The 25,833-nt window shown below is 57.8% G+C and overlaps 2 protein-coding genes across 6 annotated transcripts; both read right to left on the minus strand.

The window, feature by feature from the left end:
- Positions 1 to 333: 333 nt before the first annotated feature.
- Positions 334 to 4,208, minus strand: LOC105474901 (acid sensing ion channel subunit 3). Of its 2 annotated transcripts, XM_011729787.3 has the most exons (11): positions 3,670 to 4,208; positions 2,839 to 2,989; positions 2,485 to 2,612; positions 2,147 to 2,336; positions 2,005 to 2,061; positions 1,780 to 1,927; positions 1,187 to 1,278; positions 1,026 to 1,105; positions 852 to 923; positions 615 to 673; positions 334 to 516 (listed from the first exon to the last, which is right to left on the minus strand). In XM_011729787.3, exons 1-11 carry the CDS (start codon positions 4,201 to 4,203, stop codon positions 438 to 440), a joined length of 1,590 nt encoding a protein of 529 aa, XP_011728089.2. In that variant the 5' UTR covers positions 4,204 to 4,208; the 3' UTR covers positions 334 to 437. The 2 variants fall into 2 exon arrangements, with proteins under 2 accessions (XP_011728089.2, XP_011728088.2); XM_011729786.3 differs by lacking the exon at positions 615 to 673.
- Positions 4,209 to 5,317: 1,109 nt separating this feature from the next.
- Positions 5,318 to 25,779, minus strand: LOC105474903 (ATP binding cassette subfamily B member 8). Of its 4 annotated transcripts, XM_011729789.3 has the most exons (17): positions 25,596 to 25,779; positions 22,835 to 22,885; positions 19,912 to 20,224; positions 19,397 to 19,552; positions 19,226 to 19,320; positions 18,995 to 19,100; positions 17,970 to 18,131; positions 17,766 to 17,851; positions 17,563 to 17,660; positions 17,084 to 17,189; positions 13,211 to 13,244; positions 12,876 to 13,012; positions 12,588 to 12,682; positions 12,268 to 12,401; positions 11,388 to 11,535; positions 9,462 to 9,712; positions 5,318 to 8,492 (listed from the first exon to the last, which is right to left on the minus strand). In XM_011729789.3, exons 1-17 carry the CDS (start codon positions 25,688 to 25,690, stop codon positions 8,352 to 8,354), a joined length of 2,208 nt encoding a protein of 735 aa, XP_011728091.1. In that variant the 5' UTR covers positions 25,691 to 25,779; the 3' UTR covers positions 5,318 to 8,351. The 4 variants fall into 4 exon arrangements, with proteins under 4 accessions (XP_011728091.1, XP_011728090.1, XP_070950344.1 ...); XM_011729788.3 differs by lacking the exon at positions 22,835 to 22,885 and having other exon boundaries at positions 8,352 to 8,492; XM_071094243.1 differs by lacking the exons at positions 22,835 to 22,885; positions 25,596 to 25,779 and having other exon boundaries at positions 8,352 to 8,492; positions 20,067 to 20,184.
- Positions 25,780 to 25,833: the final 54 nt, after the last annotated feature.

Raw genomic sequence — 25,833 nt, forward strand, 5'->3', positions numbered from 1 at the left:
CCTCTTCTTGCTGGGCTCTGGGCAGAGCTCTCTTCCAGTTATACCTTTATTGCTGACTGTGATTCTGCGCTCACACCTAAGCCTGGGCTTGGAAGATACCTGTCCTCCCTTCTCTCTAAGATGTCAGTCGGCTAAACTCACTCACACTGAGCTGCAAAGGACTGATAACCTCTTGCTACCATTCTTCCCTAGAGATTCATGGGGGTTCATGGGCCCAGCTCCACATTTCAGAAGCCACCTCCAGCTGGATGATGGCTGGCAGAGGACTTCCGATGCCTGAGTTGGGCTGACCTTGGCTTGGCTAGTCTCTGCCCTGTAAGAGAAACACCTGAGGCTGATGCATTAGGACTTTATTTGGGGTGAAGATGGAAAAGCTACGTGCAGGCTAGGCATGTCCAGGATGTCAGGGTGGGGCTCCGAGGACACAGACAGCAGGCCTAGAGCCGTGTGACAAGGTAGCAGGTGCGGTGGGAGGCGGAGAGAGTCTTGGTGACAGCACAAGGAGGGGTGGGAGGTCTTCGGAACAGAGCAGAGGGCTGGGTGGGAACCAGCACACCCACTGCCCTGCGCCTGTCCCTGCCCTCCCTTGATTTTAGGGGGCCACTATGTGTTACCTGGGGCCCAGGCTGAGGTGGGGAACTTGGGTTCGATGGCTGCCCAGCCCTTCCTGAAGCTGTGGGAGGAGGAGAGGGTCAGAGGTGGGGAGTGGTCCTCCTCCCAGGGACCAGTCAAGGTCACTGCACACCCTCCTGCCTGTTTCTCCTCAGCTGGGGTGGGATGGTCTTCTAGGCTTCAGGGGTGGGGCCTAGAACCCTTGGAGCTGGCAGGGGCTCCAGAAGAGGGGCTGTTACCAGATTGGTGCTGGAATGCCTTTGGGAGTGCCTTCGGTTCCAGAAATATCCCAGGACCTTGTCTCGGAACACCTGGAGGCAAGCAGGATGGGAGGTGGCAGTGTACGCCTTCCCCCTCATCCTAGGGGCCCTGATTCCCACCTCCCACCCCCTGCAGTGGGGGCCCTGGCCCACCTCACAGAGGTAGTCTAGGATCTCGAGGATGGTGAGCAGGCTGGCCCCGATGAACAGCCCCATCTGGCCCCCAATGTCGCCTGTGGAGACAGGGTCACCCTTCAACTCACAGCCACCTGCCTGCCCACACCTCCCCAGCCCTGGGGGCCCTGCACACACACCAAGCAGCTCCGACATCTCATAGGCCTTCTTCTGTTCCACGGTCTCGTAGTTGAGGGCCTCGAAGAAGATGTCCAGGGCCAGCACATTCTCCCTGAGGACAAGAAAGGCCTCAAATGTGTATTGGCCACCGCCTGGTGCCCTCTGCTGGCAAGAAGCAGCTGTGGGTTCTCCCACTCCTTTCAAGAATCCTGGGAGGGGCCAGGCACGGTGGCTTACACCTGTACTCCCAGCACTTTGGGAGGATGAGGAGGGAGGATCTTGAGGCCAGGAGTTTGAGACCAGCCTAGGCAATATAGTGAGACCCCCTCCCCCCATCCCCCGCCATCTCCATTTTTTAAAAGTAAAGATTAAAAAAGGAAAGGAAAAAAAGGTCCCTGGGAGGGGGCGTCAGCATCCCCCGGGGGGCAGAAAGGTTAAGCAACCAGCACGGAGCCCCAGAGCCAGTGAGGCTGCGGAGGCTGCCTCCGCCCGCGCTGTGCGCATGAGAGCTCCGGCTTGCCCCGCTCCGCCCCGTCGGGAGCCCCCGGCTCGGAGGAGCCCGCCCGCCCCGCACAGCTCACGCGGAGGAGCCCGCCCGCCCCGCACAGCTCACGCGATGTAGGCCTCGCTGCGGTTGAGCTTCCGGGCCAGGAAGCGCGCGGCGGCGCGGCTCGGGATCCGCACCATGGAGAGCTCCTTGGCGTAGCGCGTGCTGGCGCACGGGTTGGGGCAGGCGCATGAGTCCTTGCGAAGCATGGCATCTGCGGGCCACCGGGCCGCGTCAGCCGCCAGCTGGGCGGAGCGGGGCGGACGGGAGGTGGGGGAGCCTTGCCCTTACCTATGGCCGGGTGGGCACAGTTCTTGTACTGCTGGGGGCTGCACACTGGCGCGTCGCCTGCGGGTGGGGGGGAGATGGCTTCAGGAGCAGCCCCAGCTCTCTGGGCCCTGCCCACCATGGGACGAAGACCCCAGCCCCTCACCTGGCATGTACATCATTCGGCAGCCGCACTTCCGAGCCACGTAGCGGGTTTCACAGGCCAGGCGACACCCCATTAGGGTATAGGGAAGGCTGGGGCTGGGGGAGCTCAGGGGATCAGAGGGCTCTGGCTCATAGTTGGGGTTCAGAGATGCTGAACTGCAGTCGCCCCAAGGCGGTGGCAGGAAGCTCAGCTGTGGGGGGACAGGGTTAAGGAGACTTCCCAGAGAGCGTGAGAGGTCAGCTGGGGAGAGGCCTCTGGACAGGTCTGAGGAGCTGAGGGTTTAGGGCCCGTGGTGGTGTGGGCTTGAATAATGGGTGTAGAGGCACATGGGAGGGTACCTGCTGCTGCTGGCAAGAAACAAAGGTCTGGTAGCCCGGGGACACCCCCAAGCCCAGCTGGTCGATGATGGGCGGCTCCTCCTGGCTGTGGATCTGCACTCGGATCCCCACCTCAAAGGGGGTCTCCTCTGTCGGAGACGGACCTATGAGGCCTGAGACCCTGTGGTCAGGTCTCCTGCCCAACCAGACAAGACCTCTCACTGCAGCCCCCTCTCCCCAGGACAGGGATGAACCAGCCCAGCCCCTTTCGCAGGTTCTGGGGGAACACCCTGAAGCCTCCTCTCCTCCTCTCCTTCCCCTAGCCTTTTGCACCCCATCCATGCCCTCCCCCAGCCTCATTCATGTGCTCCCTACCGTTGTCCCTCCACACAGGTAGATATTCCTCCTGCTGCACGTCCAGCATGATGTCCAGCCCATTGCCCATGCCACCCCTAGTAGTGGTGAGCAGCTCTGCCCCATCGGCACCAGAGTTAAATGTGTAGCACTTTCCCATCCGTGTGAAGATCTGGGGCGGGCAGACAGGGTGATGGCCATCTCCCCCAGGCAAGCACATGGTCATGGGACCTCTCCCCACCTCATGGTATGTTTGCGTCTCTTCTTTGAACACTGAAGCCCACATCTCAATGCCCCCAGCCCCACGCTCCACGTGGGCACATGTTGCAGGACGCTCTTGGGAGCCCATCGACCCAACTCCTCCTCCCCGCCAGTCCCCACCAAAGCCCAGGGCACAGCCTCCAGGTTTTCCGTGTTTCTCTGGAGACTGGGAGAAAGGAAACGGGCCCCTGTGGCTGTCCTCCAGGGCTGGCAGTGTGTTGAAAAGGTAGAGGGAAAGCAAGACCCCCTCCTGGCAGAGACAGGGGTCTTCTGCCCCAGAATGGTCCCACCAGGGAGGACCTCCAGCCCCAGTAGCAGGGCCACCATGGGCCAGACCTCAGGCCTAGGGCCAGCCAGGGTCAGTGTGGCCTCACATGCTCCCCCCGGGCTGGGAAACAGAGACAGCCCCAAGGAGGACAGCTTCCTGGGCTGCACGGAGTGGCATTGGGGGGTGGGGAGTCTGTGGCTGGTAGGAAGGAAGAAGTCCCCTGGCTTTGGGGGAGTCTACGCTGGCTAGGGGATTGTGGGTGCTGGGCAGGGACGGCTCGGCTCTCTGGGTCCCTGGCAGGACAGGTAGGGAGGTCAGCTCACCATGGTGAAGTTCTCAGGCCCACAAGGTTCGCCACGGAAGCGACAGTCCAGCAGCATGTCATCCAGGGAGTGCCCAGCACGGGCATAGAGTTGCGCCATGTCAAAGGTGGGACTGGGCATGAAGCCGGGCGGTGCGGGGGGCTGGCCCAGGGCGCGCAGGAAGGCGGGGTGCTCTGCGGGATCCAGGCCCAGCAGCGCAGACCCAGCCCAGTGCAGGTCGTTGGGCGTTAGGCGCGAGCGGCGCAGCGGGTTGATGTTGCACAGGGTAACGGCCGGGAAGACGAGCCGGTGGCTTTCTCGCTCATCCAGGGCAGTCTGGTGGTGGAATTCCCTGTAGTAGCGCACTCTCTCAGCCACCTGGTAGAGGAAGGTGGCCACTGACAGGACCACGGCTGCTGCCCACATCCCCCGGCGCAGGCTCAGGCTGCCTGGCCCGAAGACGTGGCCCAGCCCATGCATCGAGCAGTTGCTGGCAAACACGCGGATGTCGGAGGCCAGCCGTGGGGCCTCCTCTGGGCCTGAGGTGGGCTTCATGGCCAGAACCCAGGAGGGGGGCCAGCTACAGAGGCTTGGAAGGAGCGAGAGAGGGTCAGTCAGGGGGCTGAGGGGGCTAAGATAGGATTCAGGGGGCCAGGCAAGGAGAAGAAAGGAGAAGGTAGGAGAGAGCCAAGGTTGGGAGGCAGGGAGGCACTAGCCTGACAGGATTGGAGGAGGTAACCTGGCGGGTCAGGTCCCACTCAACCTTCCCGAGGAACAGGCGGTGGCTCCACTGGGCTAGACACTGGGCTGGGGACTCCGCAGCAGACCAGGTGGGGCACAGCTGACCGTGGCAGGCAGGGGCTGCGGAGCGGTGCTGAGGTGGTGCTGAGCCGGCGCTGCTGCAGAGGATTGGGTTTCAGCAGTGAGGGAGGAAAGGGGGCCGGCAGAGCAGTCTGGGGGGGTAGGGGAGGTCCCTGGGGCCCCAGGCTGAGCCATTAGTGCAGCATGGAGGGGGGCATGGCTGTCCAAGACGAGAGCTGCCAGGAGGAAATCATAGTGATCCCAGGGAAAGCTCGAGGGAAGTCCAGGGGTAAATTGAGCCTAGAGGTGCCTTGGAGGCCCCCTAGGCTCCGAGTTGCAGCCCCTGTACACCGGCCCCGAGGGTCGGTCGCTGACCCCTGGCCTAGCTCCTCCCTCCTTTTGCCTCTCCGGCCTTCCCTCTAGCTTTACCCAGGATCATCTGTTCCTTCCCAAAGACCAGAGCTGGCTCTTGGCCAAACTTGGAAGTGGTTGGAAGGTTGGCATCGGCCAATCTCTTCTTTCTGTGCCCCCACCATCTCAGCCTACACTGGATGGCCAGGGCACTCTTCACGTCCCACTTCCAGGGCCCGTCTGTTTCCTAAGTGTCCCTCTCTCCCTAGGGAGTCAGAGCCTACCTCCCCACACTTAGGCCCTCCTGTTGAGGATGTTGGCCTCTACAATGGTTATGGGCTCACCTGCCACCCCACATAGAACATGGGTGCCCCACCTGCCACCGTCCTGGGTACCACGGATGCCCACCTGCCACCCTCCTGGGTACAACATGGGTATTCTGTGATTTCTCATTTTACACTGCTATATCCAGGACCTGGAAAACCTTCATTTTTCCAAAGGGCTGCATACCACCCAGTATGTGCACACACCAGTTTATTGAATGACTGCCCCACTGATGCACTGGGGGTCTCCAGTCTTTCCATTACCAACAATGTTGCCGTATCATCACACAGATGTGAACTCCCAGGATGACTGCTGGGCCAAGAGACCGCTGGGTTGGTAATCTGATAGATGACACTGACTTTCCCCCACAGGAGACATGCCATTGTGCACTTCCACCAGTAATGTGGGAGCAGGCCTGCTTTGCATGGGGCTTTTCTAGAGTCACTGTGTCCATGGTGTGAGACAGCGAGCCTGCAGAGGGCAGAGCCAGTGTATTATCTGACCTAAGATGCTTCCAATGATCCAGGGGAGAAGGTAACGGGTTGGGGGTGGGGACAGGCTCCCAGAGGGTGGGCAGAGACCTCCAGGAGGCCGTGTTACGTAGTGCAAGCTAGTGCCAGCTGACCTGAAGTGGGATGAGGACACCGTGCTGATCCATGGTCCTGGAGATGAGGTGCTGCCCAGCTCAGGGTCACAGGGGCCAGCCCAGGAACACCTGAGGTTCCAGGAGGAAGCCCTGGACCTGGGGAGGAGAGCCAGGCAGTCCTCATCAGTGTCACACTCTGCATTTGGCTAAATGGTCATCTGCCCCCATGTATCTGGGAGTGAGGTGACATTCCTTGTAGACCTGTGGGAAAGCCGGCTCATCTCCATTAATTTACTAAAATTTATTTCTGTTCTATCTATCTTTGCCCAAAAAAGCACCTGAGGTCGCCACGCTGACTTTGGTGGGCTTTTTTTGACCATGAGTGGTAGAAACATGGTTCCACCAACCAAATGTGTACACACACCATGCTGCAACTGCTGGGCCACCTGTCTGTCCTCCCAACAGGACACAAGCTTCATGGGGGAAGGGACGGTCCTCATTCCCCATCGTGGGCTCAATGGCACATGACAGGTGCTTGATTAATAAACACTTTGGAAGGACTGAGTACCATGGTTACAGCACAGGCGTACCAGTTCCCCAGAGCCACAGTGCTGTGCTTTGCAAGTATTGTACCGTAGATGATCCCACTCACTCTCTCAAAACAGGCATTCACCATCAAGCACAGCTAGGCTCCCGCTCTCCACTGTGGAGCTAAGGCCGAGGCGACGTTAGGAAGACGGCATGGCTCTTGCAATCTAGCTCTTCCGGCTGGACTAGCTGTGAGGTTTCGCTCTTCTCTAGGGGGCGGGTAAAGGGCTGCATTTGGAGAAGGCATCCAGAAGATACGAATCTGGTGTCAGAGGCATCTTGGGCAGCCTGAGGCTGGTGACTGAGCGGGCGAAGCAGAAATCGCCTTGGCTGGTTGCCTGGTGAGGGAGGGGTCAGGCCAACAAGCAGGGCCCCGGCAGGGCTTGTGGACTCGCCAGAAGCTAAGGCCCTACTCTGGGCTGCCCTAGGGAGAGGTTTAGCTGTGAACCAGCCCCAGACTCTGCTCCTGAGCCTCCACTGCCTAGAGACATAGCCTCTGATCTGTCAGGAAGTGGGATATCAAATCAGGGTGGATGTGGGCCTGGGGCTTTTGGATGGCTTGTCCCCAAAGCACCATCTAGTTCTAAACCATACCCACAAGAGCCTGTGGGTCCCACTCTGGCTCCTGCACACAAACTTGAGCCACTGCTGCCTCTTCCAGGATGGCCTCCCAGCAGCACCAGCTGCTCCATCAGCGTACTGCATCACACCCCTGAAAGAGGGTACCATCCTTCTTTACACAGGATATATCTCGTACACTTGGCTGGCTGTGAAGGTGCACCGCAGGCACCACCTCTTCTCCTGCCCAGGGGAGCAGGGCCCCGTGTAGTCCCACAGCCTGGGTGTCACTGGATGGGGGGAAGGATCCCAGTAGGAAGTGACAGTGGCACCAAGGTGGGGAGGGCTGGTGCATCTGTAGCAGTGCAGGGACACAAGGTCCTGCTGGGTGCCAGTTCAGCCAAGGCCCTACTTCTGTGCCTTTCCAGGCCCCTCAGAAGCCAGCTGAAGCGTAGCCCCCCATCCATAGCCTCGGGGCCACAGGCGCCCGTCACTCGGGATGTCTGCCTTCCCAAGATGCGCCTCCCAGAACTTGCAGGGGGCACTGGCCTGTCCACAGCCGTGCCCTCCTGGACCAATTCTGTACTGGATTCTGCAGTAGTTGCTCCATTTAGTTCTGTACTTGTCAGCATTGTGGGCAGGAAGCTGAGAGCTTCAGGTGGGCATCGGCCCCTCCCATCTCCTTCAGAGCTGGGTGTTCTTGGTGTAGATGGAGGCTGGTCCACGATCTCAGTGGGTGAAAGACTCCAGGCACACAGGGCAGGGTCGGTGGAAGACAGCCAGGCAGGCTGGCGCCTCTCCTGGGAACTGGCCACTGTGGCCCCGTCCCTCCTACCCTGACCCAAGTGTTGGGCCCTGTGAGGCCTGTGTCCCTTAGGGGTGGGGGTGAATCTAGAAATCGGGACTGTGTTCACTGTGCAGGGAGAAGGGAGGGAGGCTGTTTGGAAGACGGGGACTGTGGGTTCCGGGGTGAGCCAGCTGATAGGCTCCTTCTCCCATGGTCCAGTGAGGCAGTGGGGACACAGGAGAGTCAGTCCCCAGTCTAGAGAAGTGAAGTCCTAGCAAGGGTGTGGGAAGAGCCTTAGGTTTGAATTCCCAGGCCCACTTCCAGATCCTGATTTTTAAAAACTCCCTGGGCCTGGCCAACTTGAGGCTGCTGGGTGGGGCAGGGACACTGGCCAGAATGTCTCTGAGAGGTCTGGAGGGGTCTGGGCAAAGGGAGAACAGAGTGGGGAACTCTGCCTCTGCCCATTGCAGCCCAATGACTCTGGCAGACTCTGGTGGGAGGGAGGCAGCCGGCAGGACTAGGGAGGGGAGGGAGGGATTGGCCTCCCCTGCCAGCTGCTCGGCCCCGGCTTTATTGTGAGCAGGAGCAGCCGCAGCGACTCTCCACATGCTGGCCCTCCCGGGGGCTCAGTCTCCAGTAAGCTCCCGGCAGGCTGAGCCCCAGCCCTAGCACTGATGCTTGGCAGTGACCACACCTCGGGGGCCCTTCTCAGGACTTGTGCTGCTGGCTCCTGGGGCCTTCCGGCTTTTTGGGCGGTGGGGCCACCGTCCTCGGGGCATCCAGGGCCTGCCTCCGGATAAGCTCGGCGTACAGCCCGCCTTTCTTCAGGAGCTCTTCATGGGTGCCAGCCTGGAAGATGGGAGGGAGGGGCGAATGGTTGCTCCAAGGCGTGCAGGCTTCAGAACGTTCCGAGGGCTAAGCCTCTCTATCAGCCATTGGGCCCACGGTCACTTAGGCCACTCTGAAACCAATGCTCAATCTGAAAGGAACCGCCACTGGCATGCTGCATCAGTTACTGCCACTTCCCTACTTAGCTGAATTTTGGAAGAACATGATTCCCTGTCCCGCTTACAGAGCCCAAGGCTCCAATTCAGGATCCATCTCCCTGCACAAGCCCCTCAGCCTTGGCTTGAATGAGCGGCTGTGAACCAATGCCACACAGCCTCTGGGGTCCTACTTCTGACTCCCTGCACAGGTTCCTTGGCGCTGCTTCTTCTGCAACTGATACCCTGGGCAGCCAGCCCTGTTCCTCGCTCACAGCACCATACTCTTTCTGAGTATGTTTCCTTTTTGTTTTTTTTAGACAGGGTCTCATTCTGATGCCAGGCTGGAGTGCAATTGCACAATCATTGTTCACTGCAGCCTCAACCTCTGGGGTCAAGTAATCCTCCCGCCTCAGCCTCCGGAGTAGCTGGGAGTACAGGCGCATGCCATCACATCCAGCTAATTTTTTATTGGGTATTCTGTAGAGACAGGGTCTCACTGTGTTGCCCAGGATGGCCTCAAGAGATCCTTCTGCTTTGGCCTCCCAAAATGCTGGGATTACAGGCACCCAGCTAGTACTTTTCCTTTTGATCCTGGGAGCTGATGGTGAAACTATACTATCCCAGGGGACAGAGGAAGAAACTGAGGGCCTGAGAGGCCAGGGCTTGGCTGAATGCAGGAACTCCTGACTCTACATGGGATGCTGCTTCCAGAATACAGCCCCGAAGGCCCTGGGGCCAGGCCACACTTTCCTGTAACTCATTGCAGCATTGTGCCACTGTTCGTGATGAAGCCATCCTCAACCCACTGATCCACGCCCCCAGGACGACTAACCTCCCAGACACGGCCATCGGCCATGACGATGATGCGGTGGGCCCCACGGACGGTGCTGAGCCGGTGGGCAATTACCAGCACCGTGCGGCCTGCACTGGCCCGGTCCAGGGCCTCCTGCACAACCCGCTCAGACTCTGCGTCCAGCGCGCTGGTGGCTTCATCCAGTATCAGCACTGTGGGCTGCTTGATAAGGGCTCGGGCAATGGCCAGGCGCTGCTTCTGGCCCCCAGAGAGGGTAGTGCCCCGTTCACCTGGGAAGGGAGGGACAGAGCAGGAGCCTGAAGCTGTGCACTTGAGGGTGGCCCACAAAGGGGCACAGGGTCCTTCCTGAACTCCCATCAAGATCCTCTAAGTGCCCCCCTCAGCACTGTGCACCCTCGTCCTTCCTCTGACCCCCACCCCGCACTGTGCACGCTTGTCCTGCCTCTGACTCCCTCACCCTGCACTGTGCACGCTTGTCCTGCCTCTGACCTTCCACCCCGCATTATGCACCCTAGTCATGTCTCTGACCCCCCACCCCGCACTGTGCACCCTCCTCCTGCCTCTGACCCCCCACCCCGCACTGTGCACCCTCCTCCTGCCTCTGACCCCCCACCCCGCACTGTGCACCCTCCTCCTGCCTCTGACCCCCCACCCCGCACTGTGCACCCTCCTCCTGCTGCTGCGTTGCCCCTGCACTGGCTCATCCCACCTCTAGGTCCCTCAGTCACTGTGCACACTTGCCCTGCCTCTGAGGGTGGCATGACACCTGCCAGCAGGGCTTGGTGCACTCTAAGGGAGTTGCCAAATGCCTCTCCCCAGCCATGGCAGTGCCTCAGGCCAGGATGACCCACACCCTGCCCTGTGCCTGCAGCTCCAAGCCACCTTCCCAGCCTCCCGGGTCTCTGTGGCTGTGGGGAACATCCAGCACCCAAACATGGGCTCTGGGGTCCAGTGACTCCAGGGAAGTGGGATTCGAAGCCCACAGAGGACAGCGTAAGTGGCAGCCTGGGAGCCAAAAAGAACCTCAAGGTGACAGCAGGGTGACAGGTCAGTAAGGACGCAGCCCCAAGAATGCCCAAATGAGCAGAAAGTACTAGGATCAGAGACACAAGGAAAGTGCCATCCAAGAGAGATGTGGGAGAACACCCAGTGAGGACAGCTGGCATCTGGACAGTATATGCACATGGCTGGAGGAGCCATCTAGAATACGATGGCTGGGCTGGAGACACTGACCCCACAGCTCAGAAGGCTGGACTCAGACTGACCAGAGTTGAGAAGCTCAGATATCCCTGCATCCTGAGAAGTGCTGAAACACTGCGACAGAGCCAAGAAACTGGCCGAGAAACATGGCCCCGAAGGCTGGAAAAAGACCTGGGAGCTCCACACATCAAGCTGCAAGGTGCACGCCCTGCAGTGCCAGGCTGCGTGTTCCTAGTTCAGAACCACCAGAGCCCTCTCCTGGGGCCCATCCAGTCACCCCGATTCTAATGAGGAGAAACGACTTTAGAGATGAAAATCTCAGGAAGGAAACAGGAGCCAGAGGGGGATGGACGGTGGAGAGGAGGCAACCCCCGTTTCTTCTGTTCAGTCTGGGGAAGTGGCGGCTTTTTAGACTCAGTGAGGACTCCAAATACCATGCATCACTGTGTCCCTGGCCAGGGGCCTGTCACATGCCCCCTGTCGCATTCTCCAGTTCCTCCTGGAGCCTGTCCTGTCTCTGCAGGCTGCTTGGTCTGCTGGTGCTAAACCACATTGGCCTGGACTCCCCTGTCCCCACAGAACAACTCTGTCCCCTTTGGCTGTGGTTCTGGTCTTCCCTGACACAGCTGTCTTTCTCCCCAGCTGTCCCTGCTGCCCTCAGTCCCGCTGGGCTGCTCACTGCTCCTGCGGAATCCTGTGTGCCAATGCCTGACCACCTGGTTCCCGGCAGACCCGAGCACCTACCAACGATGGTGTTGTAGCCCTCGGGGAAGCTGGTGATGAACTCGTGAGCATTGGCTTCCCGGGCGGCCGCGTACACCTCTTCATCGGAAGCTGCCAGCTTCCCAAAGCGGATGTTTTCCATGATGGTCGTCCCAAACAGGACGGGCTCCTGTGGGTGAGGGGTTATGGAGACAGAGTCCACAGAAACATTCTCTTTGCCCCAGAAACCTGAGGGGCCACCATATACGTTGGGACATTCCATTTGGTGGATTACATTAGGATCTCCTGAAGAACGAGACGTTCAAAGTCAGAGGTGAAGTGAGGACGCAGAGTGGCCCCCAAAGGGAAGGACAGGTTGACCTCCTACCAAGGACCCAGAACCCTCCTCAGGAGCAGGAGTGGGAGGAGCTGGCAGGGCGGGGTGCTGGGAACTGGGAGCTTGCATTTGCCTTTCTTCTGCACGGGCACTCTCCCTGGCAGGACAGCAGGCATGCCCTCTTCATTCACGGCCCTCGAAGGGAAGGGTGGACCCTCGCTGGGCAGTGCCACCTCAAGCAGAGGGAGAATAGCTGCGGGCTCAGCAACTCCACCACGGGCTTCTCTAGACCTGGATGCTATAGGATTTTCGAGAATCCCACGGATTCCCCATCTGTGTAGACTGTTGTAAATGGGGACAAAGCGTCCCTGCTCTGGGAGACCAGGCAGAGCTGTGGCTGCTGCTGGGACAGGGATGCCTCATCCAGACAACAGCCGAGGACATGTGAAGAAGGCCAGGAGTCTCCTGAGAGCAGCAAGGGTGATGAGGGTGGAAAGAAAAGAAAAGGCACCTGAGGACTAAGAGGGGCAGGGCCCAGGGGAGGACGGGCAGTGGGAGCCAAGGGCTGCCCATGTGGCCCCGCACCTGGCTGATGAAGCCGACAACCTGGCCCCGGAGCCAGGAGGGGTCAAGGGTGCGCAGGTCCCGCCCGTCCAGCATCACCACGCCTGCCGTGGGGTCGTAGAAGCGCTCCAGCAGGGAAGCCACGGTGGTCTTTCCTGGGGAATTGGGTTGAGAGGGCGGGAGGCCAGGGATTCTGGGGATTGTCCCAGGAAAGAAGGCCCCTTGTGGCAGTGGAGGAAGGGACCCCACCGGGGGGGCAGGGCTCACTGCTCCCCGCCTTGCTCTGAGTGGCTGCTAGAGAAGAGTCAGAGGGTGAGGAGAAGGTGGTGGGCTCCCCTTACCTCCCCCAGACTGGCCCACGAGGGCCACGATCTTGCCAGGGGGCAGCGTCAGGGTGAAGTCTTTCAGCACCTCGAAGCCGGGGCGGCAGGGGTAGCTGGGAGGAGCCGAGAGACCCCCAGTCAGACCAGGCTCCCAGCCCTTGTTGCCCGGGTCCCTCCTGAAGTCTCCCTGTAGCCCTCTGAGAGGGCCTGTTTATGGGGGGCATTAAGCCAGACCTCCACCCCCGAATCCTCTCGCCTCATCCTCAGCCCAGGGACCCATCCCCACACCTGCTCACCCGTGCTGACCTGAAGCAGACGTTCTGAAACGTGACGGAGCCACGCAGGTGCTCTTTGGGGATGCAGCAGCCCCCAGACAGTGGGATGCAGGGGCTCAGGGCCATGTACTCAAAGACCCGGGCGCCTGCACTCAGTCCCCGGACCACCTGTGGGAGGGGATCCAAAGTCCGCAGAGAGGCAGGAGTGGGGGTGACCACAGCATCTCCAGAGAGTGGCCGTGGCTCTGGGCTGGGGTCTCCCCAGCTCCTCTGCCCGCCCACACCCAGTCAACAGGTAACTCCCACAGTGGCGCACACATGGCACAAACTCCACACCCCAGGCCCTCCACCTTACCGGCCACTCACCTGACCAAACAGGACAGAGAGGTTGGCCATGGACCTGGCAGAAGAAGGAGAGAGGGTTGGAATAGATGGGAACAAGAAGAGCCAGAGAGGAGGGGAAGGAAGCCATGGTGGGGTGGGGGAGCAAGGAAGCAGGTGGCCTGTGGCCAAACGCAGACTGCTCCTGCACCATGGGGGTGTGGAGCCCTGGGACGCAGCAACACCAGATCGCTGAGCCCTGGCTCCCTCCTTGGCCGGATGAGGATGACAGCTGTCCCTTAGCCCAGCCCAAGCCCCAGGACGGGGTGCTCCAGGAGGAAATGGAAGCGAAGGCACAGGCCTCTGCGGGTGTCCTCCATTGCCCTGGCCTGTGGTCTGCAGGGTGAGGCCTGTGCACACATGTAGGGGTGATATCGGCCCACGAGGAAGGGAGTCCAGCTGACCCACAAACTCCCTGCTGTGCCCTGAGGATGCGGAGGCCGCCACTGTGAACACAGATCAAGGGTGCGTGGCTCACAAGGGGAGAGCAGATCTAACACTGCAGACGCTTGGGGAAGCAACGACTTCGACTGACATTTAGGTGGAAAAAGTGATGTTACATCTTTTTGGAGAAAGAAGAAAACAGAAGACACTGGGTCACAGGGGAACTCTCGGGAGAACCCAAAAGAAAATTCCCTGAAAAAAACTTTTCTCATGAGCTTGCCCTGCAGGTGAGTATACCCACGGTGTTATCTGTCTAGACAGTGGGTGGCCTCCTTTGCCCCGGCAGGGCTGGGGTAGGGCTGGCCGGCTGCCAGGAGGCTGGGGAGGAAGGTGAGTCACTGGTCCCTGACTGGCCTGGCTGACCCGTGACAGTGTGTGTATGCCTGGTCCCCTCCTTAAGAAGAGGAAAGACTGACTCCCCAGCAACCCTTCAGCTGCAGACTCACTTCTTCCAGCACTGGGGTGGGGGTGAGTGGGAGGAGCCTCAAAACCCAAAAGGAAAAGGTCCCAGTGGACTCAGCACAGTCAGCACTTGCTAAAGGGAGCGGGGAGGCTCCAGGCAGGAAGGAACCAGCCCAGTCAGCTATCTGTTGACGAGCAGGGGAACATTCTCCACCTGGCAAAGGGGCTGGGCAGCAACTGAAATTCAAAATGCACATGACTCACTGGAGTGCGATGACCCTGCTCTCAGGGGCCATGGGCTGTGGGCTACGGGCCTGTTCTCAGGTGAAGCCTGGCCCTGATTCTGATGAGGCGGCTGGGCCCCGCTTGCTGTCTGTCCAGGCGCCTCCCCATCTCCATCAGGAGTGCTGAGGATGGGCTCATAGGTTAGGCTGCCTGAGGCAGGCTGGGCCATCCTGCTCCCCTCTCTGCCTTCTCTCTGCTAGACCCCAGTGCCAATGCATGGGCCCTTGGCTTAGCTGGCAGGACCCAGTGGGAAACACACCAGCTGCTTTATGCAACAAACCCAATTCCCCCAAGGTGGGTGGGGAAGAATCTCCACATAGCCAGGGCTAGAAGGACCCCCAAGAGGATGGGTCTAGGGCCTGTGGCTGTGGGAGCAGCCAGCGAAACAGCACAGACAAGCCCCTGGGGGGTTCTTGTGTGTGTCATAAAATTGCGGGATGGCCAAGCAGTACGGTGAGAGGTAAAGTCAGAGTCTCAGCCGGGCACAGTGGCTCACGCCTGTAATCCCAGCACTTTGGGAGGCCAAGGCGGGCGGATCACGAGGTCAGGAGATCAAGACCATCCTGGCTAACATAGTGAAACCCCGTCTCTACTAAAAATACAAGAAAAAATTAGCCGGGCGTGGTGGTGGGCGCCTGTAGTCCCAGCTACTCTGGAGGCTGAGGCAGGAGAATGGCGTGAACCTGGGGGGCAGAGCTTGCAGTGAGCCGAAATCGCACCACTACACTCCAGCCTGGGTGACAGAGTGAGACTCTGTTTCAAAAAAAAAAAAAAAGTCAGAGTCTCAGGCCCTAAAGGGGAAGTGGGGGCCCCGAAGCGGGAGGGTTGGGGCTGGACAGTACAGCCACCCTCCCTACAGGGAGACTGTCCCACCATTGCCCACCACAGAGGGCTAAGGGGTGATTTTATTAAGGGAGCCACTGGGCTTTTCTTGTTTTTTTTTTTTTTTGAGACGGAGTCTTGCTCTGTTGCCAGGCTGGAGTGCAGTGGCGCAATCTCAGCTCACGGCAACTTCTGCCTCCCAGGTTCAAGCGATTCTCCTGCCTCAGCCTCCCAAGTAGCTGGGACTACAGGCGTGCATCACCACGCCCAGCTAAATTTTGTATTTTTAGTAGAGACGGGATTTCACCATATTGGCCAGGATGGTCTTGATCTCTTAACTTCATGATCTGCCCACCCTGGCCTCCCAAAGTGCTGGGATTACAAGTGTGAGCCACCGTGCCCGGCCGCCACTAGGCTTCTTATGGGTCCTCAGGACTAAAACGACTGTCCTGTTCGGTGAGGCCAAAGCTCTGGTCAAGGGAAGTGGGTCAGCACTGAGCAGGGCAGGCAGTGGTGGAAGCAGCCTCCGCCAGGCCCCATCTCTGTCACAGGGAGAACACCTGAATTCCAAAGCCACGAGGGAATAGCTCCCTGGGCTGGAGGAGGGACAAGGCTGCCCAGGAGGCCTGAGCCCAGGACCAGAAAGGGTCTGAACGTGTTCAGATGAGAGAGCATCGAGCAGAAATGGGGCCCACGAGGGTGTCCGTGCATCTGCGGAAATGGGAGGAACATCTCTGTGGAAGGTCAGGTTTAGGGCTGAAAATGGGAGCCCGTCTCCATCCGCCTCCCCCTTCCTGGGACAGTACACCCTGCAGGGAGGGCTTCCGATCCGGTGGACACCCACGCAGGGGTGCACCATGCAGCAGGGGGACGACACACGCCTCACAGAATGGGGTGGGGGCCCGGGAGGAAGAGCAGGGGGCTTGTTGGGGAGGGAGGGGGCGGCAGAGGTGATGCACGGTTGGTGGAGACAGGTCTTCACCCTTTGATGATCTGTTGCGGCATATTTACTATCCCATTATTTACCATATTTATGTAGAACTGCTTTTGTTTAGCTTGGAAAGAGATCGGAACGGGGAGGCCCGCCTTGAGCTGTCTGGTGATCGGCTCTGGTCACCCCAGAGGCTCAGCTGAGCGGGTGGTTTCGGACCAACGCAAAGCAATAAGCTATAAGGGTGGGGTGTGTGGGGACAGGGGTCAATTTGTCATCCCTGGAAGTGGCAGGCATAGGGAAGGGCAGCTCACAAAGCCTGTCAAGGATGGTCCTTCCATGCATAGAATGTCACAGCCTGCAGCGGAAGAGAATTCGGACAGGCTGCAACACGGAGGAAGCTGAGGACACAATATGGAGTGACAAAACGCAGTCACAAAAGGACACAGTCTGACTCCACTTATAGGACGTCTCTAGAGTTGTCAAATCATAAGGACAGAAAGTGCAATGGTGGGTGCCAGGGGCTGGGGGAGGGCGAATGGGGATTCGCGCCGCTCTGCCAGATAAGAGTTCTGGAGACGGACGGCGGTGCCAGCCACACAGCAATGTGAGTGCACCCACTGCCAATGAGCCGCACGCTTCAAAATGGTTAAAATGCTGCATTTTATGTTATGTGTACTTTACCACAGTTAAAACAAATTTTTAAAAACCTGTCAAGGAAACTTCTGGGTCCTTTGGAAGGCTGAAGATGACAAGCACCTGCCTGCTGCAGCGCCACTGCCCCGGCTGGGAGCGTTGTTATGGTCCCTGAGGGGCTCTCTCTCCCCGACCCTATGCATCCCTGGGGGAGCTGGGCAGGCCTGGAGCCGCACAGCAGTCAGCCCCCAGAGAAGGCTGCACCCATGTCCCCTGACCCAGCAGGGCTCTGGAGGGTGGCAGGGGGATCTGTAGCGATGGGAACGGCCCCCACTTACCTTTGTACTGTCTGGGAGGCCACCAGGAAGGACATGAGGTCTCCCCCTGTCAGCTGCTGTCCAGCCACAAGGGAGCCCCCAATAAACAGGGTACCCAAGACCATGCCTGCAGGAGAGGGTACAGTGAGGGAGGACGAAGTAGGAGCAGAGGAAACAGCGCTGGGCCTGCTCTGCCAGTGCTGGCTGCGAGAGTCAGGTGAGGCACATGGCTGGTCCCAGCCCTGGCTTCCTCCTCAGAAGAGCAAGTCGGGGTGGGCACGCCTCCATGGCCTCCTCGAGGGTGGCCCTGTGCGTTCCGCATGGGACCCCATAGCTGGGTTGGGACATCGGCACCCTCCTTTTACCTGCAAGAGTTAGCAGCTGGCCCGAGGCGAATGCAGGCAGCCAGCAGATGGAGGGCGGGCCTTTGCCTGCCTTGGCTGCTCCCAGCTCCTCCCCAGCCCACAAGTGCCCCTCCAACCCCCAACTGGCTCACTCACAGTTGAAGGCGATGTTGGAAAGCCCTTGGAACAAGGCGATGCCCCGGCCCAGCTCCTCTGCCCGGCAGCGGCATGCTTCCAGCTCTGCCCCGTAGCGCCTGGTGACAGAGGCCAGTGCACTCAGGAGGCAGCTGGGCTGGCACGAAGGGTAGGCAGGGTGTGGGGGGCATCTCTGCTTTGTGCTTGGCCCTCCCAGGACTCACTCCTCTTCCCGTTGCTCCATGGCGAAGGCACGCACAGTCCGGACGTTGCCCAGGGCCTCATCTGCTACGCCCATTGCCCTGGCGATCTGCAAGGAGTTCAGGAAACGGGACAAGGAGTCCAGGTTGGGGAGAGGGAGGAGCTCCAGGGAGTGGAAAGAGAAACGGTGTGGGGAGAGTGAGGAGGATGGTCAGGAATGCTGGTACCTGCTCCTGACACTGGCGAGACAATTTGCGGAGGCCGGAGCCCATCAGGGTGCCCACTCCCATCAGGGCTGGCGTGGCCACCATCAGCAGCAGCGTGAGGCGTGTAGACAGCATAGACAGGGACACCAGGCAGCCTGCCACCTGGGTGCAGCTTCGCAGCCCCTAGGGAGGGGGAGGGAAGGCGGGAGGCTACAGCGTCCGCACCATGACAGGAAGGACTTTTCCAAGGGTCAGCTGGCTGCAGCTCTGCACTCCCAAGGCCAAGGCCCCAGGTCTTGGCCCCTGGGAGGCCCAGTGGCAGTCCACAGGTCACAGTACATAACCCTAACTTGGCCAGTTTGGGTGCGAGCAGCAGGCCTCAAGAGGCCGAGTGAGAATGCTATGAACTGTGGTATCCTTCCCCTAGACAAATCCCAGCTTGCTTCTCTTTCTGTTCTAGGAACTGAACAAAGAGAACCTCATGGCGGTACACCAGTGACCGCCTAGGCCGGTGTGTGGCACAATCCCGCAGCCACAGAGTCAGTGGGGGAGGATAAGGGGACGGCATTGGTGTTAGGTAGGCAATGGGCGTAGCAGACGAGGCCCTGGGCAACGTCCAGACTGTGCGTGCCTTCGCCATGGAGCAACGGGAAGAGGAGTGAGTCCTGGGAGGGCCGAGCACAAAGCAGACCCTCTGTGCATGCTCAATGCTCGTCAGCAATCCAGGCACTCTGGGGACAAGGCAGGCAAAGTGATTTTGCTCTTGCCAGGAAAGGCTCTTGTCTGAGTGCTTGGGAAGGCTTTCCAGGGAAGATTCGGTTTCAGAGCAGTGGAGAAGCAGCCTGTACTGACCTTGGACACTGCCTCTACACTTTCCTTCCATGAACTTCCATGGTCCCTCAGGCACGGCCTCACCAGGCAGTGGGCTTCTCGAGTCAGCGTGCGCCTGTCAGCCCAACATCAGGGCTGGGGCAGGCAGGGCTGGCCTGGCGAGTCCACGTGGGAAAGTGTGTGTGTGGATGTGGAGGGGCCACTGGGCCACTGACCTGGGAGATGACGAGCTTGAAGGATGACTTAAACTCCTGCACATCAGTCGTCAAGCGGCTCACCAGCTGCCCTGTCTTATTGGCGTCAAAGAAGGCGATGTCTTGTCTGGCATGGGACATGGACCAACAAGCAGGGAAGAAGAGGGAGACATTACTTCAGGATGAGGCCCCACCCCCAGGCCCCCTCGGACCATCAGTCACCCCAACTCTGCACCCTGCGGCTGGCAGTACCGGAGCAGGGAGCTGAAGAGGGCCCTCCGCATGTCCACAGCCATGCGCTCGCCAATGTGGGACAGCAGCACCAGGTACCCGAAGGTCAGCAGTCCCTACGAAAGAGCCCAGTGCACTCAGGGATGCCTTGGGTGGCTCCTCGGCGGCCCCCAGCCCCACTCCCAGCTGTACCTGGACACCATAGAGGATAAGCAGGTGGGTGCTGAGTTTCCGGGACTCAGTCATGAAACTCCCCACGTGGTCCCTCGTGTACTTGGCCACAATCTCTACCAGCTGGCCCAGGAGCAGGGGGATCTGTACATTCACTAGTGCCGCACCCAAGGCCAGCTGGAATGGGGAGGCAGAGGGTACAAATGTTTTGAGTGGGGGTGCCACACTGCTCCCCAACCCCAGCCAGATCTTGGCCCTTCCTCTCCCACTACTGAGCCCTGCTCTTGTCCAGGTCGTGGCTGGTCATTTGGACCTACATCAGTGCCTCTCAGAGGTTCAAACCCTGGCTTCCAGCCCCCACGGACCTCTGTGCACCCAGCCACCTAGTGTTGATGCCCCTGGCACCCCTGGCACCCTGGCTAGCCCTCACTGCTCCCGTGAGCTCTCCCCTGAGAGGCAGCGAGGCAGGAATGCCATCCCTTTGTAGCTCTGGGTCCTGCCCTGTCCCCAGGATGGAGAAGTGGGGAAAGCCTCACCACGATGGCTACCCCCAGGGCCAGCAGGTGGGGGCGCAGAAACTGCCAGAAGAGCTTCCAGTTAAAGCGAGACCCCACGACACGGGGTGTGGAGCTGGCAGGAGGGGCCTCTTCTGCCTCACAGAGGGCCACAAAGTAGAGGCGGGGACACTTACTCAGTACCACGGGGCCTAGCAGGGCTCCCCCAACCCAGCACCAGGCAGAGGGGCTCTGTCTGGGAGCTAGAGGGGCGCGAGGGAGGTGGGCCCAGAGCTGGGACCGCAGGTGGGCCACGGCCCGGAGGAGGGTGGAGCTGCGGTGGCCATCAGAGTACCTGTAAGGAGAAAGAGGCATGGATGGCTCAAGGCTCCAACTGCCCTCCAACTGACCAGCATACCCACGGGGCTCTGGCCGAGCCCTCTGGAAGCAGCACTTCCTCTTCCTTCAGCCCCTCACCCCTGCCCTTCCCAGGGCTCTTCTGAAGCAACTTCAGTTTCTAAGACAGACGTCCATGGGCAAAGTCACAGAGGAATGAGACGCTGAGCAAAAAATCGAGTCTTTTATCTTATTCCCCTGGGCGCCTCTCAGGCCACAGCCAGCCAGCCAGGGTCCTCGCAGCCTCGACTCCAGGCTCTGACAGAATGACAGACTGAAGAACTGGATGGCACATTAGATGGCCACACGCTGCCTGGACAGGAAGGGGCCGGGGGTTTAAGGGACTATGGTGCAGAGGTGAGGAAAGAGAGCTGCTCCTGTGCCCGGCACGGGACTTGCTCACAGCAGCCACCAGGGCAGACATGGCTCCACCTCCCGGAGCTAATGGGCCACTTCCCTTGATCCTCACCAACCTGGGAGGGAAGTGCCATTATTCTCACTTGACAGATGAAAAAAATCATGTGGAGCTAAGAAAGCTGAAATAATTTGTCCCCAGGCTGCAGAACCGGGACGAGTAGGGAACCGAGTCTGCAGTCTGACTCCAGCACCCAGACTGTCTCTACTTTGCCAGTGTGCCGTGTCTTCCGATGTCCCAGGCCCGTTACCCCACCTCCCCTCCCCGGCCTGGGGCACCATGGACACACACTCCTTCTCCACAGCTGAAGGAGCAAACAGAGAAAAATTCTAATAACTTATCTTGTCATCTTGAATAGGCCAATTACCTTCTCTTTCCTTCAGCTGCCGCATCTATAAAATGCTAACATTGATTCCACTATTCTAGACATTTTTTTAAAAATTTATTTATTTTTTTTGAGGAAGAGTCTCGCTCTGTCACCCTGGCTGGAGTGAAGTGGCATAATCTCAGCTCACTGCAACCTCTGCCTCCAGGGTACAAGAGATTCTTCTGCCTCAGCCTCCTGAGCAGCTGGTACTACAGGCACGTGCCACCACACCCAGCTAATTTTTGTATTTTTAGTAGAGACGGGGTTTTGCTATATTGGCAAGGCTGGTCTTGAACTCCTGACCTTGTGATCCACCCACCTCAGCCTCCCAAAGTGCTGGGATTACAGGCATGAGTCACTGCACCTGGCCTATCCTAGACATTTTGAACCTACTGTGTGCAGGTGCTCTGCTTGGGTGGAGAGGATGGAGATGAACATGACAGCTGAAGTAACTCTCCTCACAGTAGTCATGCTTGAGTGCAGGAGACTCACAGTTAACTGGCAATCAGAGGCACAAAACAGCTTGAAGTCCTGCTCCTCCTTCTCCTCAGAGGGAGTCAGGAAAGGCCTTCTAGGTGAGGCCTGAGGGGGAACAGGAGGCCAGGCACAGGTGGGGGTGCGCTATAAAGGGGAGAGCTCTAGGCACAGGGAAAGTAAGTGTGAGTGTCTGCAGTGAGAAACGATGGGAGAGAAGTTTCAGGAATTGTATGGCTGAAGCCTGGCCTACAAGAAGAGAGAAGAGACATGAGACTTGGGGGGAGGGGCAGTTTTCTAGTTCTTATAAAGCTCCTGGACTTGGGGGGCAATAAGGGTCGTGGTGATTCTTAGGCTGAGGTGTAACAAGATCAGGTTTGCATTTTAAAGATCACAGCATGGCCAGGTGCAGTGTCTCATGCCTGTAATCCCAACACTTTGGTAGGCTGAGGCGGGTGGATCATTTGAGGCCAGGAGTTCAAGATCAACATGCTGAAACCATGTCTCTACTAAAAATTAGCCGGGTGTGGTGGTGTGCGCCTGTGGTCCCAGCTACTTGGGAGGCTGAGGCAGAGAATCACTTGAGGCCGGGCGCGGTGGCTCACGCCTGTAATCCCAGCACTTTGGGAGGCCGAGGCGGGCGGATCACAAGGTCAGGAGATCGAGACCACGGTGAAACCCCGTCTCTACTAAAAATATAAAAAATTAGCCGGGCGCGGTTGCGGGCACCTGTAGTCCCAGCTACTCGGGAGGCTGAGGCAGGAGAATGGCGTGAACCCGGGAGGCGGAGCTTGCAGTGAGCCGAGATCGCGCCACTGCACTCCAGCCTGGGCTGGGCGACAGAGCGAGACTCCGTCTCAAAAAAAAAAAAAAAAAAAAAGAGAATCACTTGAACCTGGGAGGAGGAGGTTGCAGTGAGCCAAGATCGTGCTACCGTATGCCAGCCTGGGCAACAGAGACTCTGTCTTGAAAAAAAAAAAAGATCATAGCAGAGGGGTGTGGGCTGGAGGCAGACAGGACTGGTTGTAGGAAGCAGAAGTTATCCAGCCAGGAGAAGAGGGTGAGATCTAGAAGATCTAGATGAGGTTACTGATGGGGAAAGGCTTTAAAAAAGTAATAGTGTGAGCTTTTCTCTTTACCATCATGGCCTTTCACATCCCTAGACCCTTCTAATTGCAGTCTTCACCTCATCCTTCCCTTGTTATGCCTTTTGCCTACATGAGGCCTTCTCCCACCCCATTCCAACGTGCCAGGTTTTTATGTCCTGTTTTCCACTGTGTTCTTGTTTCTAGCATAAAGATAGAGATGCTTACTCTCCTTCTGCCTTGTGTAACTGTCCAGTTTTCCCATTACACCATGTGTTTCTGAAAGGCAGGAAATTATATCTTAGATAGCACTGGCAGAACTCTGGTACATAATAGATGTTCTGCAAATGTTTATGTTTGTTGAGCACATGCATGCCCTCATTAGAGGCGCAGGACAATCTGACCTAACTACTACAGGGTTTTGCAAATGTTTACACTTACTGTGGCCTACAGCAAGAAACATATCTTACATTGCAGCCCAGTACAATGAACACATACATACCACACAAAATGGAAACGCTTCACAAAATAATATTTTCTCTAATTCTTAACATGCCCCTTGCCTCCCCTCCCTTCCCCCTCCCCTCCTCTCCCTTCCCCTCTCTTCCCCTCCCTTCCCCACCCTTTCCTTCCCTTCCCTTCCTTTCCTTTCCTTTATCTAAGACAGGGTCTCACTCTGTTGCCCAGGCTGGAGAGTAGTGGCGCTATCTTGGCTGACTGCAACCTCCACCTCCCAGATTCAAGCAATTCTCCTGCCTTAGCCTCCCAAGTAGCTGGGACTACAGGCGCCCACAACCATGCCTGGTTAATTTTTGTATTTTTAGAACAGACAGGACTTCACCATGTTGGCTAGGCTGGTCTCGAACTCCTGACCTCAAGTGATCTGCCTGTCCCGGCTCCTCAAAGTGCTGGGATTACAGGTGTGAGCCACCACACCTGGCTAATTTTTGTATTTTTAATAGAGATGGGGCTTCACTATGTTGGCCAGGCTGGTCTTGAACTCCTGACCTCCAGTGATCTGCCTGCCTTGGCCCCCAAAGTGCTGGGATTACAGGTGTGAACCACTGTGCCTGGCCTACATTTACATTTGTTTATTTATTTATTTATTTATTTATTTATTTGAGACGGAGTCTTGCTCTGTCATGCTGGAGTGCAATGGCGCAATCTCGGCTCACTGCAACCTCTGCCTCCTGGGTTTGAGCAATTCTCTTGCCTCAGCCTCCCGAATAGCTGGGACTACAGGCGCGTGCAACCACACCTGGCAAATTTTCATATTTTTAATAGAGACGGGGTTTCAACACGTTGGCCAGGCTGGTCTTGAACTCCTGACCTCAGGTGATCTGCCTGCCTTGGCCTCCCAAAGTGCTGGGATTATAGGCGCGAGCCACTGCGCCCAGCTTATATTTACTTTTAAATGGTACTGACCAACTGAATTCATTTCATAATCTATTGAAAAATACTGACTAATGAACACATATATACTTGAATATTATTTTATGTCTTTCCTTGGGTTTTTCTCTGGTTTAAATAATATCAACACCCTTTCTCTTTCCTAAGGACTGTTTTTAAACCTTTCAATAATTTAGCATGGTCTTTTTCCAGCTTCTTGCATTGTCTCCAAACTAACACTCTAAGAAAGGCTTGGTCATTGCCAAGAGCATATGGATTACTTCCCAGCACCAAGACTTCCAGCTCCAGCTCGATCCAGCTCTTGTCCTCCATCAGTCAGATGGGCTTTCCAAATGACACAACTCCATATCCACCTGCCCTTGGGAATCTTCTATGTTTGGCCCCCAAGTAATTCATTGTAGGATTAGAAAGGACAGCCAGGTGAGGTGGCTCACGCCTGTAATCCCAGCACTTTGGGAGGCCAAGGCAGGCAGATCACCTGAGGTCAGGAGTTCAAGACCAGCCTGGCCACCAACATGACGAAACTCCGTCTCTACTAAAAATACAAAAATTAGCCGGGTGTGGTGCACGTCTGTAATTCCAGCTACTTGGGTGGCTGAGGCATGAGAATTGCTCAAACCCAGGAGGTAGAGGTTGCAGTTAGCTGAGATCACGCCACTGCAGTCCAGCCTGGGTGACAGAGCGAGACTCTGTCTCAAAAAAAAAAAAAAAGGAATCAGTCCCTTCTCATAAAGCATTTACATTCCAGTTGTAGTTTCAGGGTCCTTGTTTGTTTCCCACCTGTCTATCTGTCTGTCTCTCTCTCGACCAACCTGTGTAGAGCGTTTCTCCAAAAACACACACGTACAAGTTATTAGACTGACTTTTTTTTTTTTTTTTTTTTTTGAGACAGAGTCTCACTATCTATCACCCAGGGTGGAGTGCAGTGGTCGTGACCTCGACTCACTGAAACCTCCGCCTCCCAGGTTGAAGCGATTCTCCTGCCTCAGCCTTCCAAGTAGCTGGAATTACAGGCGCGTGCCACTAATCACGGCAAATTTTTGTATTTTTTGGTAGAGACGGGGTTTTGCCATGTTGGCCAGGCTGATCTCAAACTCCTGGCCTCCCAAAGTGCTGGGATTACAGGCGTGAGCCACCGTGCCCGGCCTATTAGATTGGCTCTTTATCCCTGCTGAACATCTCTAGCTCTTCTTCGACTCACTTTGAATCCTGGGAGCACCACTACGTTAAATGTCTCTTGATACTAATAAGAATTTTCCTCCAAATCGCCCAATCAACTCGGGGTCCAGGAAAGGCGACCCCTGGTAGAGAGTGCGGACTGGGCGTGGTCACAGACCCGGAGCGTTCCCTCCTTCTGGCTGACACGCCGATGCAGACGCCGGAACCTCCTGCTGGCGCCTGGAGTGTCACTATAAATAACTGAGACCAATACCCGCGGAGTGACATTCCACCCCGGCAGGCCTGGCCTACAGCTCCCAGCAAGCCTCGCGCGAGCCCGCGGACTCCATCTCCCGGCGGGCCCGGCACTGCCCTGCCGGCCGGTCAATGGCCCGCGCTGAGTAGGTTTTTCCCTTTTTACCTGACAGCTGAGAATGTCTGGAAGCGGAGGGGCACTAGCGGCCTGCCTGGGAATGGGCCACCCCGAATCCCGACCCGAAATAAATGCACCAGCATGCTGGGGCGCGAAAACAGGAGCAGCCGGCAATAGCACTTTCACCCTTATCCCATTGCGGGCTCCATGTTGGCTGCCGCCCCCATCCCGACAACCCCCTCGCGCCTTGGCGGTGATTGGTGAAAAGACACATCAATCTCGTTTC

This window comes from Macaca nemestrina, chromosome 4, assembly GCF_043159975.1.
Source record: "Macaca nemestrina isolate mMacNem1 chromosome 4, mMacNem.hap1, whole genome shotgun sequence".
NCBI classification, from domain to species: domain Eukaryota; kingdom Metazoa; phylum Chordata; class Mammalia; order Primates; family Cercopithecidae; genus Macaca; species Macaca nemestrina.

Excerpts from the sequence above, each read along its gene's own strand:
- LOC105474901 (XM_011729786.3), bottom strand. The coding sequence starts at position 4,203 with ATGAAGCCCACCTCAGGCCCAGAGGAGGCCCCACGGCTGGCCTCCGAC. Across the intron at positions 2,062-2,146 it reads CCGAATGATGTACATGCCAG|GCGACGCGCCAGTGTGCAGC; the intron begins GTGAGGGGCTGG and ends CCCCACCCGCAG. Across the intron at positions 924-1,025 it reads TCCTAGACTACCTCTGTGAG|GTGTTCCGAGACAAGGTCCT; the intron begins GTGGGCCAGGGC and ends GCTTGCCTCCAG.
- LOC105474903 (XM_011729789.3), bottom strand. The coding sequence starts at position 25,690 with ATGCTGGTGCATTTATTTCGGGTCGGGATTCGGGGTGGCCCATTCCCA. Across the intron at positions 19,553-19,911 it reads CCCTGGGGGTAGCCATCGTG|CTGGCCTTGGGTGCGGCACT; the intron begins GTGAGGCTTTCC and ends TCCCCATTCCAG. Across the intron at positions 12,683-12,875 it reads TTTCAGAACGTCTGCTTCAG|CTACCCCTGCCGCCCCGGCT; the intron begins GTCAGCACGGGT and ends GGCTCCTCCCAG.